This window comes from Entelurus aequoreus, linkage group LG01, assembly GCF_033978785.1.
Source record: "Entelurus aequoreus isolate RoL-2023_Sb linkage group LG01, RoL_Eaeq_v1.1, whole genome shotgun sequence".
Lineage (NCBI taxonomy): Eukaryota > Metazoa > Chordata > Actinopteri > Syngnathiformes > Syngnathidae > Entelurus > Entelurus aequoreus.
The window spans coordinates 89,670,537-89,685,054 of record NC_084731.1 but is presented as its reverse complement, the minus strand read 5'-3'; the positions used below and the strand labels follow the sequence as shown (position 1 = coordinate 89,685,054).

Genomic DNA, 14,518 nt, shown 5'->3' with positions numbered 1-14,518 from the left:
TCGGTCTTCCCATAAAGTAGCGAACGTAACAGGATTTGTTTTGATCTGCAACTGTAAGGTGATTACTTCTACTATTTACAGTAATGCATCACAGTGTTCCCTCGACGCCCGTGTGGTACGTCAATTTCCGCAAACAAGGGACACTATTCAGTCAATGATTTTTATGAATATGATATGCATTGAAAGTGTTCATAAGCCCTCCATACACTTACAACCTATTTAAACACTTCATACACAATTTTAAAAAACCTCAATGGGTATTTGAATCCCAGTGAACTCAATGAACCCAGGGCTGCTCAATGGTACACAATGGTACTTTAAAGGCCTACTGAAATGATTTGTTTTTATTTAAACGGGGATAGCAGATCCATTCTATGTGTCATACTTGATCATTTCGCGATATTGCCATATTTTCGCTGAAAGGATTTAGTAGAGAACATCGACGATAAATTTCGCAACTTTTGGTCGCTGATAAAAAAAGCCTTGCCTGTACCGGAAGTAGCGTGACGTCGCAGGTTGAAGGCTCCTCACATTTCCCCATTGTTTACACCAGCAGCGAGAGCGATTCGGACTGACAAAGCGACGATTACCCCATTAATTTGAGCGAGGATGAAAGATTTGTGGATGAGAAACGTGAGAGTGAAGGACTAGAGTGCAGTGCAGGACGTATCTTTTTTCGCTCTGACCGTAACTTAGGTACAAGGGCTCATTGGATTCCACACTTTCTCCTTTTTCTATTGTGGATCACGGATTTGTATTTTAAACCACCTCGGATACTATATCCTCTTGAAAATGAGAGTCGAGAACGCGAAATGGACATTCACAGTGACTTTTATCTCCACGACAATACATCGGCGAAGCACTTTAGCTACGGAGCTAACGTGATAGCATCGGGCTTAACTGCAGATAGAAACAAAAGAAATAAACCCCTGACTGGAAGGATAGACAGAAAATCAACAATACTATTAAACCATGGACCTGTAACTACACGGTTAATGCTTTCCAGCCTGGCGAACCTTAACAATGCTGTTGCTAACGACGCCATTGAAGCTAACTTAGCTACAGGACCTCGTCAGAGCTATGATAAAAACATTAGTTATCCACCTACGCCAGCCAGCCCTCATCTGCTTATCAACACCCGTGCTCACCTGCGTTCCAGCGATCGACGGAGCGACGAAGGACTTCACCCGATCATCTATGCGGTCGGCGGCTAGCGTCGGATAGCGCGTCTGCTATCCAAGTTAAAGTCCTCCTGGTTGTGTTGCTGCAGCCAGCCGCTAATACACCGATCCCACCTACAGCTTTCTTCTTTGCAGTCTTCATTGTTCATTAAACAAATTGCAAAAGATTCACCAACACAGACGTCCAGAATACTGTGGAATTTTGCGATGAAAACAGAGCTTTTTGTATTGGATACAATGATGTCCCAATACTTTCGTTTCAACGATTGACGTCACGCGCATACGTCATCATACAGAGACGTTTTCAACCGGAAGTTTTGCGGGAAATTTAAAATTGCACTTTATAAGTTAACCCGGCCGTATTGGCATGTGTTGCAATGTTAAGATTTCATCATTGATATATAAACTATCAGACTGCGTGGTCGGTAGTAGTGGGTTTCAGTAGGCCTTTAAAATCCACGATGCACTGAGACTAGGACTGCAGCTATAGATTACTTTAGTAATGGACTAATCCATTGATTAGTCTGTTTGATCAATCAAGTAATCGGATAAAACACACTTTATAGCCTCAACGCGTATTTAAGGAGAATTTGTTGAAATAAAAATGTTTTCTGCTTGCCGTGACCTTCATTTTTTTCCCTTCTAATAAACGCACATCATCAACATCAACATTGCACTATTGCCATGTGTGCATTAAATAAATGCATAAAGATGAAAAACTTTTTGCGGTTCGCCACCACACAGATCACAGCGGCCCGTGTGGAAACTATGTTCGCATACTTAAAGTTCCTCCGACTCCACACGGTTCGGATTTTATAATTGTTTCAAATGTACCCTCATTAAACAGCAGAATATAAATCAAAGCTGTTTTCTAATCAAATTAATCAAAATAGTTGATAAATCATTGGAACCCCAACTGAGATCGCAGTAAGTAAACCACAAAGTGGCGAGGGAACACTGTACCGTAATCCCACGGAGCCTAACAGTGGTAAATAATTTTCTGTGAAGTAGGATCGTTAGAATCGTTAATTATAAATCAAATATTTTCATAGCTAGAGCATAAAAAACGAGTGTATAACCATCTAAATACATTTTTATTAATATGAAAGCCCTCCTGAAATAACACCCACATATCACATTTACACCTGTTTACCGTACTCCATTATAGTAATGCTGGCTGAGGCTGAGCCAATCAGTGACCACGATACTAAACAGCGCACTTTGATTGGTTTGCTATCATTTTTAGCTGATTAAATGAAAATGCTTAATTTAGGCCAAAATACGTAGAATATGCTTTAAAAAAATGTTACCCCCCCCCCCAAAGAAATGTGATGTAGTGAAGTCACAAACGTCGAAGCACGATGTGGCGAGTGACGACTGTACACTACTTCTGCGTTACAGACAGATGTAATCTGATTACAGTAGCACTGTATGAGTTGTATAGGTATTGTTGGGATGAATAAGTGGTGAGTTGTGTGCATTATCTGTGACATTTACGACGTCACAGTAAGTTCCGATTCCTGTTAAATGATTATCGGTAGACATTTCCTCTTCGCCATCACTGGTATGGTAAGAAAACTTAACAAAGAAAATGACTACACTGCAAAAACTGAAATCTAAGTAAGATTAAATATCTCAAATAAGGGTGACATTTGCTTATTTTCTGTCCGATAAGATAATTCTTCTCACTAAGCAGATTTTATGTTAGAGTGTTTTACTTGTTTTAAGTGTTTTGGTCCTAAATGATCTCAGTAAGATATTACAGCTTGTTGCTGAGATTTTATGAGCTATATTGAGTAAAACATGCTTGAAACTAGAATATCAACTGTTGCAAAGCTGTGTCATCAACACTCACAAGTATAAAACTGCTTTTCAAAGTAAGAATTTCTTATTTCAAGCATGAAATTAAAAATCCTGACTTTGGCACAATTGTGTCTCATAATTAAAACTTTGCTGTTTTATTTTCAATGAAAAAATAGAACATACATACTCATATAGTAGTACAGTTTGCACAGTACAGTAAACTGTCAGTTAATATTTAAACATTTAACATGTGACATTTCAAACAATTTTGCACATTCAGATAAATTCTTCAAAATTACAATAAAAAAAAATGTGGTTGGGGGCCGGGCTGTAAATATATATATATATATATATATAAATATATATATATATATAAATATATATATATATATATATATATATATATATATATATATATATATATATATATATATATATATATATATATATATATATATATATATATATATATATATATATATTCCTTGCGCACTAATTGACTGAAAGAGCACGCACTTGGCGCGATGATGTCATTTTATCGATGGGAAAATGCAAGAAATGTAATGCCGATCGCATATCATTATGTCAAGATAATGGCACTAGCATTTACTTAATTGAACAATATTTTCCTACACATTGAGAAAAAAGGTCTCATATTTGTTTTTCCTATCAAGAAACGTGCACTTGTTATTAGTGAGAAAATACTTATTTTAAGGTATTTTTGGGTTCATTGAGGTTAGCTAATTTGACTTGTCTTGGAAAGTCTTGACAAGCCGAATTTTCTTGTTCTATTAGCAGACAATTTTGCTTTGTTCAAGTAAAATGCAGCTAACTTTCGTTTTTTTTTTTCTTGTTTTTGAACACTGACTTTTTGCAGTGTAACTTGTTGAGTTAGATACTAACAGATTTGCTGATGCATGATGGAGGTTTGAACGACATCTTTTTGAGACATTTTTGAGAAATTTCCAGAAATACTTGACTGAACTCCAGATTTTTTTATCATTTTTGGAGCGTTGACCTTTGAGTTTCCACTGACTATTGATGGTACCAGGGGAAACAAGTACAATTAACTGACTAAAAACCAGGCCTGTGGAAGCACTACTTAAAAAGGGAAAACAGAACAGAAGCAAGAACTATGATTAACGCTAACACTGTCCTTGATGAAGTCATTAACATTAATGTGCAGCGGGAGTCTGCATATCCATGAATGAGGGGTAAAAAAAAAAAAGTCAGCCATGGTTCGACACACGATGGCCAACATTAACCTTTGCCATTTTGTCACAAGAAATCAAAATGTCCCTAAATTGGCTTCTTGTCACATGCTACAATAGCTTTTACATTGTCACTGATCAGTCTGTTGCATTTCATGTTGCCGCAGCTTAAATGAAACGCAAACAAACCACACACGCATGTAGCAGACATTACCGGCTACTGCTGTTGCCACTGGTAACCTGTTGTTTTTCAATCGGGGCAGAGGATGGCGGGTAGCACAATGGGCGAGCGGTAAGCACTCTGAAGCCTCAAGACGAGAGCTGATGTGTTTGGACTTTGAAAGTTTAAACCTGCGCTTTCGTGGGTTCTCTCACGTACCAAAAAATGTGCTTCAGTAAAGGCTCTAAATTGTGATGATAGGCTCCAACAGAGGACAAGTGGTATAGAAAAAGGATGTGCAAAGACTCCAACGTGCTGTAATGTATCCCAAAACTATTGAAAATGTGGGCGTTATAGAAAATACACTGATAACAGCAGATTGGCGTGAGAATGACACACCAAAGACCAGCAGTCACACCATCCTGTAAATGTCAGAAAGATTTATCAGGTGGTGATAAGCTTAATCAGGTGTGGACACACTACACCAGGGTCGAGGGCTGCATACAGAAAAACAAAGTTGATATTCAACAGCTTTTGTTTACTTCATTACATGCTAGGCTTTGTAAGTCAAATGTGCTGCGCAGTGCAACATATTTAACTCAGCTTTGCGTTACAGCAGACAAAGCAAATTATTTGTAATTGTATTAAATGGGAGGAATTATGTCATTTTGTGCCACCCGGGCCATACTTTGATGCCTCTGCACAGGGCCGGCCCGAGGAATTAACCATTATTCTAGGGCCAAAACCCCTCGGAAGGGCCACATGACCATGACCCGAGCTTTTGTAATGATTTGAAGATGGTTTTTTTTCTTTAAATTAGAGATGTCCAATAATGGCTTTTTTGCGGATATTCCGATATTGTCCATCTCTTAATTACCGATTCCGATATCAACCGATACCGATATATACAGTCGTAGAATTAACACATTATTATGCCTAATTTTGTTGTGATGCACCGCTGGATGCATTAAACAATGTAACAAGGTTTTCCAAAATAAATCAACTCAAGTTATGGAAAAAAATGCCAACATGGCACTGCCATATTTATTATTGAAGTCACAAAGTGCTTTATTTTTTATTTTTAACATGCCTCAAAACAGCAGCTTGGAATTTGGGACATGCTCTCCTTGAGAGAGCATGAGGAGGTTGAGGCTTATATTGTAGCGTCCCGGAAGAGTTAGTGCTGCAAGGGGTTCTGGGTATTTGTTCTGTTGTGTTTATGTTGTGTTACGGTGCGGATGTTCTCCCGAAATGTGTTTGTCATTCTTGTTTGGTGTGGGTTCCACAGTGTGGCGCATATTTGTAACAGTGTTAAAGTTGTTTATACGGCCACCCTCAGTGTGACCTGTATGGCTGTTGACCAAGTATGCATTGCATTCACTTGTGTGTGTGAAAAGCCGTAGATATTATGTGACTGGGCCGGCACGCAAAGGCAGTGCCTTTAAGGTTTATTGGCGCTAGGGCTGCAACAACTAATCGATTAAAGTCGATTATAAAAATAGTTGGCGATTAATTTAGTCATCGATTTGTTGGATCTATGCTTTGCGCATGCGCAGAGGCTACTTTTTAATTTTTTTTTTATTTTTTATTGTTTTATTTTTTTTACAAACCTTTATTTATAAACTGCAACATTTACAAACAGCTGAGTAACAATAATCAAAATAAGTATGGTGCCAATATGCTGTTTTTTTTTTCAATAAAATACTGGAAAGGATAGAAATGTAGTTTGTCTCTTAATCGGTAATAATCGACCGATTAATCTATTATCAAATTAGTTGTTAGTTGCAGCCCTAATTGGCGCTCTGTACTTCTACGTACCTACGTAGCGGCGTTTTAAAAAGTCATGAATTTTACTTTTTGAAACCGATACCGATAATTTTGAAACCGATACCGATAATTTTCGATATTACATTTTAAAGCATTTATCGGCCGATAATATCAGCAGTCCGATATTATTGGACATCTCTACTTTAAATCCATCAGCTATAAAAGACGAGGTATAAAAGTTCAGATAAAATCAATTTTGTCGTCATAGGTTGGAATGTGTGACACAACCTACACTCCTTACATCCATCCATTTTCTACCGCTTGTCCCTCTCGGAATCGCGGGGGGTGACTGGAGCCGATCCCAGCTGCATTTGGGCGGAAGTCGAGGTACACCCTGGACAAGTCGCCACCTCCACCCTTTACATAAAATGCAAAATGGTTCATTCTGTCTGGTAGCGACAAATCCACCCAGCAGGCACAAGACATTAAAACAACGTTGACAACATGTTGAATTAGGTCATGATGTTGAGTAACTCAAACATAACATTGGAACAACATGCTTTTTGACAGCGTTTATTCAATGTCAGCTTGTGACGTTGATTTGACCATTGAAATTTGGTCATTTCCCAACCAACAACGTCGATCCATCGTTAGACACCAACATTGTCTCAATTTACAAACAACCATTTTGCAACGTTAAAGTCAGTTTTAAAGGACATGTACACTACCGTTCAAAAGTTTGGGGTCACATTGAAATGTCCTTATTTTTGAAGGAAAAGCACTGTACTTTTTAATGAAGATAACTTTAAACTAGTCTTAACTTTAAAGAAATACTCTATATATTGCTAATGTGGCAAATGACTATTCTAGCTGCAAATGTCTGGTTTTTGGGGCAATATCTACATAGGTGTATAGAGGCCCATTTCCAGCAACTATCACTCCAGTGTTCTAATGGTACAATGTGTTTGCTCATTGGCTCAGAAGGCTAATTGATGATTAGAAAACCCTTGTGCAATCATGTTCACACATCTGAAAACAGTTTAGCTCGTTACAGAAGCTACAAAACTGACCTTCCTTTGAGCAGATTGAGTTTCTGGAGCATCACATTTGTGGGGTCAATTAAACGCTCAAAATGGCCAGCAAAAGAGAACTTTCATCTGAAACTCGACAGTCTATTCTTGTTCTTAGAAATGAAGGCTATTCCACAAAATTGTTTGGGTGACCCCAAACTTTTGAACGGTAGTGTATGTATAATTAACGCTGTATCAATGTCTTGTGCCTACTGGGCAGCACTGAACACTTCACTGTTCACTCAACACAGACGTCATCTAAGCTCATTTTTATGCATTCACTGCGCCAACATTTGGGAATCAGGGTAGGGGATTGATATAAGGTAAAAAATAGGATACATTTATTTGTGGCAGCATCGGACAAAACATCTAATAGCACAACTGTAGTGCGTTCAAGTAACCTTGATTAATATTCGAAACAGAGGCGTCACTAGTTTTTAGAAACAGGGGATGCTTAACCCAGAGTAGATGCACTAACAGTTATAAGTATAATAATGATGTAATATTATTAGAGGAGGGAATCTTTGGGCACCTCATAATTCGATCCGATTCTTGGGGTGACGATTCAATTCAGAGTCGATTCTCGATTCAACACTATTCTCAATTCAAACTGATTCTCGCAATGTATTAATTAATATAATGAATTTAATAAAACCTTTTCAAAACAGGTTACAGGTTACAAAACCTTCTTTTGGTTGCTGATGTATACCCACAGCGAGTATAAGCAAGGCCTACAAATTTATTTTAAAAAATGTGTTCTTAATTTAGCATTTTTAGGAGCACCACTACTTATTACGATAATTATCATTCACTAATAATAATCCTACATTAATAAGATCATCCAATGCTTCTCAATTATTTTCTGTTACGCCCACCCTATATAGAAGAAAAAACTTTCACTGCCCCTCCACTCTCTGTACAACTATAAATATTATCCATCCATCCATCCATTTTCTACCGCTTGTCCCGTTCGGGGTCGCGGGTGGTGCGAGATTATCATTTGTCAATAAAATTGTTATAAGTACACCTCTGCATAACATTGTATCGTTACTAACATTAAAGAGAACAACAAAGAAAAACTGAAGAAAATGTATCAACTTACAAAAATAATAACTTTATCTACATTTTTTAGTCTGTAACAGAGAATATTTAAAGTGCAAAAGTTTAAAATCAATTTGCCTGAAAAAAAAAAAAGTAAATCCTTATTAACAGTCAACTGTGAACATTTCTTAACCCACTTGAACCATTTTATACTGTAAATAAACTCAGTAAATAATAATAAATTCAAATTCATTACAATTTGTACTGATTTTATTTTTTTTTAAATCAAAATAAGGATGTCAAGACTAATAGCTACAATGAGTACAGTTTTTCGAAGCGGGGTTTGAAGCATACTGCATCATACTGATAAAGCATATTATCCGGCATCGCACCGTGCACCTCTAGAGGGGCCTGGCCCACTATTTGAGAAGAACTGAGATACTCATTAAAAAAAAACCTTCTTAAGGCTTTTCCTTTCAAAATCTTGGAGACGTTACAAGTTGCATGCTGAATGCAAAAACCTTTAGGGTTTTTTGAAAAGCTAGTTTCAACCAAATTAAGTCAACAATTATTTTTTAGTGCATGTGTGTATGTTTGGCGGTAATGTTAGCTTTAAGGTGGGGTGGGATTGTATAAGTAATATTAAATAACAAAATGGAGCTGTAAACAAAATCTTGTTAAGGGGCCCCCTGCCCCTGCACTACACCTACTTGTTCAAGGATTCCTTGAGTCCTTGAATGCATCATTGGGTCTAGTCCAGGGGTGTCAATCTCATTTTAGCTCAGGGGCCGCATGGAGGAAAATCTATTCCCAAGTAGGCCGGAATGGTAAAATCATTGCATGATAACTTAAAAATAAAGACAACTTCAGGTTGCTTACTTTGCTTTACTTTGGCCAAAAATAGAACAAGCACATTATGAAAATGTACAAATCACAAATAATCCTCTGGACAAAACACTCCAAGTTTGTTAAAAATTCAGAGGAAATTGGTGCAGTTTCAAAAACACAATGAAGAACACAATGAGCTTAGACTTTGTCTCAGTGTATCTACAAAGCCAGGATTAAACTTTGAGTCACAGTCTTTCTGGGATTGAACAAAAAACACAACATGTAAACTCTTCGAGGTATCAAATACCTCCTTTGTCATGTCCACGTATCAGTCCAACAAACCATAAGAAACGAAGGTAAAAACTATTCAAAAGGGTTACGTTTTCTCATTTTTGACAGAGACATTATGGGGGAGTAAGGGTGCCAAAATAACGATGTGTTTGAAGCAGAAGACATAAAACGGCGGGTTTTAAGTTTCCACGCTTTACTTTGTACCTCTTGCTAGTCCTAACAGAATTGCTATTGTGACATCCAGTGGACACGTTCAGAACAGCAGTTTCTTTCATTAAAAAAAAATGCAGCTCATTTTAATACTTGGCAACATGTGCTTTTTTAAGGCTTGCAAACCCAAAAAATTGTTTTTTACTCAATATGACAGTAATGTTCTTAGAATCCTGAGATAATATGAAAAAAGCAATAAAAATGTATTCAAACATAACTCTTAAACCAAACATGCAAAATGTCTAATAATAACTGGAATAATGTACATTTGTGAGTTTTACTAGAAAAATTATCTTTTGTAAGGTTTGCAAAGACAACAATTAGTTTTTTTTACTCAATATGACAGTATAACTGTGAAAGTTATATAAACATAACTCCAAAACCAAAAATGTAATATGTCTAAAAATGCCTGTAATAATGTATCTATGTGAGTTTTACTTGAATAAGGTGTTTTTGTAAGGTTTGGGAATACAAAAATTTGTTTTTTACTCAATATGACAGTAATGTTCTTAGAATCCTGAGATAATATGAAAAAAGAAATAAAAATGTATTCAAACATAACTCTTAAACCAAACATGCAAAATGTCTAATAATAAATGGAATAATGTATATTTGTGAGTTTTACTAGAAAAATGATCTTTTGTAAGGTTTGCAAAGACAAAAATTCGTTTTTTTACTCAATATGACAGTATAACTGTCATACTAAATATGAAAGTTATGTAAACATAACTCCAAAACCAAAAATGAAATATGTCTAAAAATGCCTGTGATAATGTATCTGTGAGTTTTACTTGAATAAGGTGTTTTTGTAAGGTTTGCAAATACAAAAATTTGTTTTTTACTCAATATGACAGTAATGTTCTTAGAATCCTGAGATAATATGAAAAAAGCAATAAAAATGTATTCAAACATAACTCTTAAACCAAACATGCAAAATGTCTAATAATAACTGGAATAATGTACATTTGTGAGTTTTACTAGAAAATGTATCTTTTGTAAGGTTTGCAAAGACAAAAATTTGTTTTTTTACTCAATATGACAGTATATTGAACGATTTCCCTTGTGGATCATTAAAGTTTGTCTAAGTCTAAGTCTAAGTCTAACTGTCATACTAAATATGAAAGTTATATAAACATAACTCCAAAACCAAAAATGAAATACGTCTAAAAATCCCTGTAATAATGTATCTATGTGAGTTTTACTTGAATAAGGTGTTTTTGTAAGGTTTGCAAATACAAAAAAATTGTTTTATACTCAATATGACAGTATAACTGCCGGATAAAACCTGTTCGCGGGCCTGATCCGGCCCACGGGCCGTATGTTTGACACCCCTGCTCTAGTCTTGATATTGAGGCAGTAAAAGAGCTGCTTCACAAAAATATGCTTTTGATGATGATTTTTTTAACCTGTTATTAATTATATATTATAACTAGTTATGATAAACCACTAATAGCACCGGATGTGAATCAGGATCTGTCCCTGCCCTCCCGATGTCCGGTCTGGGTGCAACAGGCAGCTGAGGTGCGTTGATTTTACAACGTAGCATCCGCCAGACGAGCAGTGCAAATCCCCAAAGTGCTCATTAATGAGTAGTGTTTCAGTGTATCTACAAAACCAGGATTAAAATTGAAATCACAGTCTTTCTGGGATTAAACAAAAAACACAACATGTAAACTCTTCGAGGTATGAAATACCTCCTTTGTCATGTCCACCTATCAATCCAGTGCTAACTCAACAAACCGTAAGAAACGTCAGTAAAACTATTCAAAAGGGTTACGTTTTCTAATTTTTGACAGAGACATCATGGGGGAGTAAGGGTGCCAAATAACGATGTGTTCGAAGCAGAAGACATAAAACGGCAGGTTTTAAGATTCATTTGGGTCGAGGGAGAGGAGCCGCAGCCACGCTTTACTTTGTACCTCTTGCTAGTCCTAACAGAATTGCTATTGTGACATCCAGTGGACACGTTCAGAACAGCAGTTTCTTTCATTAAAAAAAAATGCAGCTCATTTTAATACTTGGCAACATATGCTTTTTTTAAGGCTTGCAAACCCAAAATTTGTTTTTTACTCAATATGACAGTAATGTTCTTAGAATCCTGAGATAATATGAAAAAAGCAATACAAATGTATTCAAACATAACTCTTAAACCAAACATGCAAAATGTCTAATAATAACTGGAATAATGTACATTTGTGAGTTTTACTAGAAAAATTATCTTTTGTAAGGTTTGCAAAGACAAAAAATTGTTTTTTTACTCAATATGACAGTTACACTGTCATACTAAATATGAAAGTTATATAAATATAACTCCAAAACCAAAAATGAAATATGTCTAAAAATGCCTGTGATAATATATCCATGTGAGTTTTCCTTTAATAAGGTGTTTTTGTAAGGTTTGCAAATACAACATTTTTTTACTCAATACAACAGTATAACTGCCGGATAAAACCTGTTCGCGGGCCTGATCCGGCCCACGGGCCGTATGTTTGACACCCCTGCTCTAGTCTGGTATATTGACGCGGTAAAAGAGCTGCTTCACAAAAATATGCTTTTGATGATCCATCCATCCATCCATCCATCCATCCATTTTCTTCCGCTTGTCCCTTTTGGGGTCGCGGGGGGGTCGCTGGAGCCTATCTCAGCTACAATCGGGTGGAAGGCGGTGTACACCCTGGACAAGTCGCCACCTCATCGCAGGGCCAACACAGATAGACAGACTACATTCACACTCACATTCACACACTAGGGCAGTGGTTCTTAACCTGGGTTCGGTCGAACCCTAGGGGTTTGGTGAGTCGGGCTCAGGGGTTCGGCGGAGGTCAAAACACACCCGACTCATCGTGTAATCAAAAACTTCTACCCATCGGCGTATTACGGATATGGCAACAGCAGAAGTCACACTGATTTGCAAGTGTGTAATTTGTCGTGAGTTTATGCACTGTGTTGGTTTTGTTCTTTGAACAAGGTGATGTTCATGCACGGTTCATTTTGTGCACCAGTAAAAAACATGGTAACACTTTAGTATGGGGAACATATTCACCAGTAATTAGTTGCTTATTAACATGCAAATTAGTAACATATTGGCTCTTAACTAGTCATTATTAAGTACTTATTAATGCCTTATTCGGCATGGCCTTATTATAACCCTAACCCTCTAACCCTGGCCCTAACCCTAACCAAATAACTCTAAATTAAGTCTTTGTTACTTAGAATATGTTCCCCTAGTGTCCAAAAAAATCTAAATTAAGTCTTTGTTACTTAAAATATGTTCCCCATACTAAAGTGTTACCAAAAATATATAACTTTGTCTTGAATTTGAAAAAAATTTTTTTATTTATTTTGCACTAAAGAAGGGTTCCGTGAATGCGCATATGAAACTGGTGGGGTTCGGTACCTCCAACAAGGTTAAGAACCACTGCACTAGGGCCAATTTAGTGTTGCCAATCAACCTATCCCCAGGTGCATGTTTTTGGAAAACATGCAAAAAAAATAAAAAAAAATAAAAAATAAAAAACATGCTTTTGATGATGATTTTTTTTAACCCTAAACTAACACCCTCCCCGGAATGCTAATTATCAAATGTAAACAATCAAATGCAGATACTTTTTCTTTTTCTTATGCCTTCTGATCTCTCTCTCTCTCTCTCTCTCTCTCTCTCTCTCTCTCTCTCTCTCTCTCTCTCTCTATGTCCACTACTTGATGTCCATATCCCCCCCCCCCACCCCCCCCCACACCCCTGATTGTAAATAATGTAAATAATTCAATGTGATTATCTTGTGTGATGACTGTATTATGATGATAGTATATATGATAGTATATATCTGTATCATGAATCAATTTAAGTGGACCCCGACTTAAACAAGTTGAAAAACTTATTCGGGTGTTACCATTTAGTGGTCAATTGTACGGAATATGTACTTCACTGTGCAACCTACTAATAAAAGTCTCAATCAATCAATCAATCAAAAACCGGTTATTAATTAAACATTATAACTAGTTATAAAAATCGCACTAATAGCACCGGATGTCAATCAGGATCTGTCCCCGCCCTCCCGATGTCCGGGTCCGGGTGCAACAGGCAGCTGAGGTGCGTTGATTTTACAACCTAGCATCCGCCAGACGAGCAGTGCAAATCCCCCAAAAGTGCTCATTAATGAGGAGTGTGTGCGACTAACCACGTTGGTGAGGAAATCTCCGTCGTTGAGTTCCTCCAGGTCCAACAGGTTGGTGCCTCCGGACGAGTAGAGTTTGTCTGCTGTCAAAGTGTCTAAAATGGACTCCATCATTGTAGCGGTAAGAAGTCATTCAACAACAACAACAACAAAAAAAAAAAAAAAAAAAAAGGTTCCGTGCAGCTGTCACGACACCGGGGCAGCGGTACCGGCGTCCACGGAGGACGGGGTTCGGTCAGTAGTGGTGGGTAGTTCACGTGTGTGTCATGTCGCTATCCAGCTGCCGGAGAGCCAAGCCTCCTTCAGCCTTCTGTGAGTGTGACTCGGGGAACGAACCGGAGCTCCACACGCACTGATGAATATTCAGCGAAGCCCCGCCCACCGCGGGCGACGCAACACACAAACACGCACGCACGGTCAGAAAACTATTATGGCGCTTTTCCCATGCGTCTTTATGAAACAGCTGAATCACCTTTTGCCACAATCAGAGGCAGAGGTGGGTAGTAACGCGCTACATTTACTCCGTTACATCTACTTGAGTAACTTTTGGGATAAATTGTACTTCTAAGAGTAGTTTTAATGCAACATACTTTTACTTGAGTATATTTATAGAGAAGAAACGCTACTTTTACTCCGCTACTTTTATCTACATTCAGCTCGCTACTCGCTACTAATTTTTATCGATCTGTTAATGCACGCTTTGTTTGTTTTGGTCTGTCAGACAGACATTCAAAGTGCCTGCGTTTCATCAAATACAGTCACTGGTGACGTTTCACTCCGT

General features: G+C 37.4%; 1 protein-coding gene across 1 annotated transcript in view; it reads right to left on the bottom strand.

The window, feature by feature from the left end:
• creb3l1 (cAMP responsive element binding protein 3-like 1) overlaps positions 1 to 14,053 on the bottom strand; it is a 52,325-nt gene extending 38,272 nt beyond the window's left edge. Inside the window, exon 1 of the mRNA XM_062061196.1 lies at positions 13,741 to 14,053. Within this exon, the coding sequence (XP_061917180.1) occupies positions 13,741 to 13,851 (111 nt within the window). The 5' untranslated portion in view covers positions 13,852 to 14,053. The remainder of the gene's footprint in view (positions 1 to 13,740) is intronic.
• Positions 14,054 to 14,518: the final 465 nt, after the last annotated feature.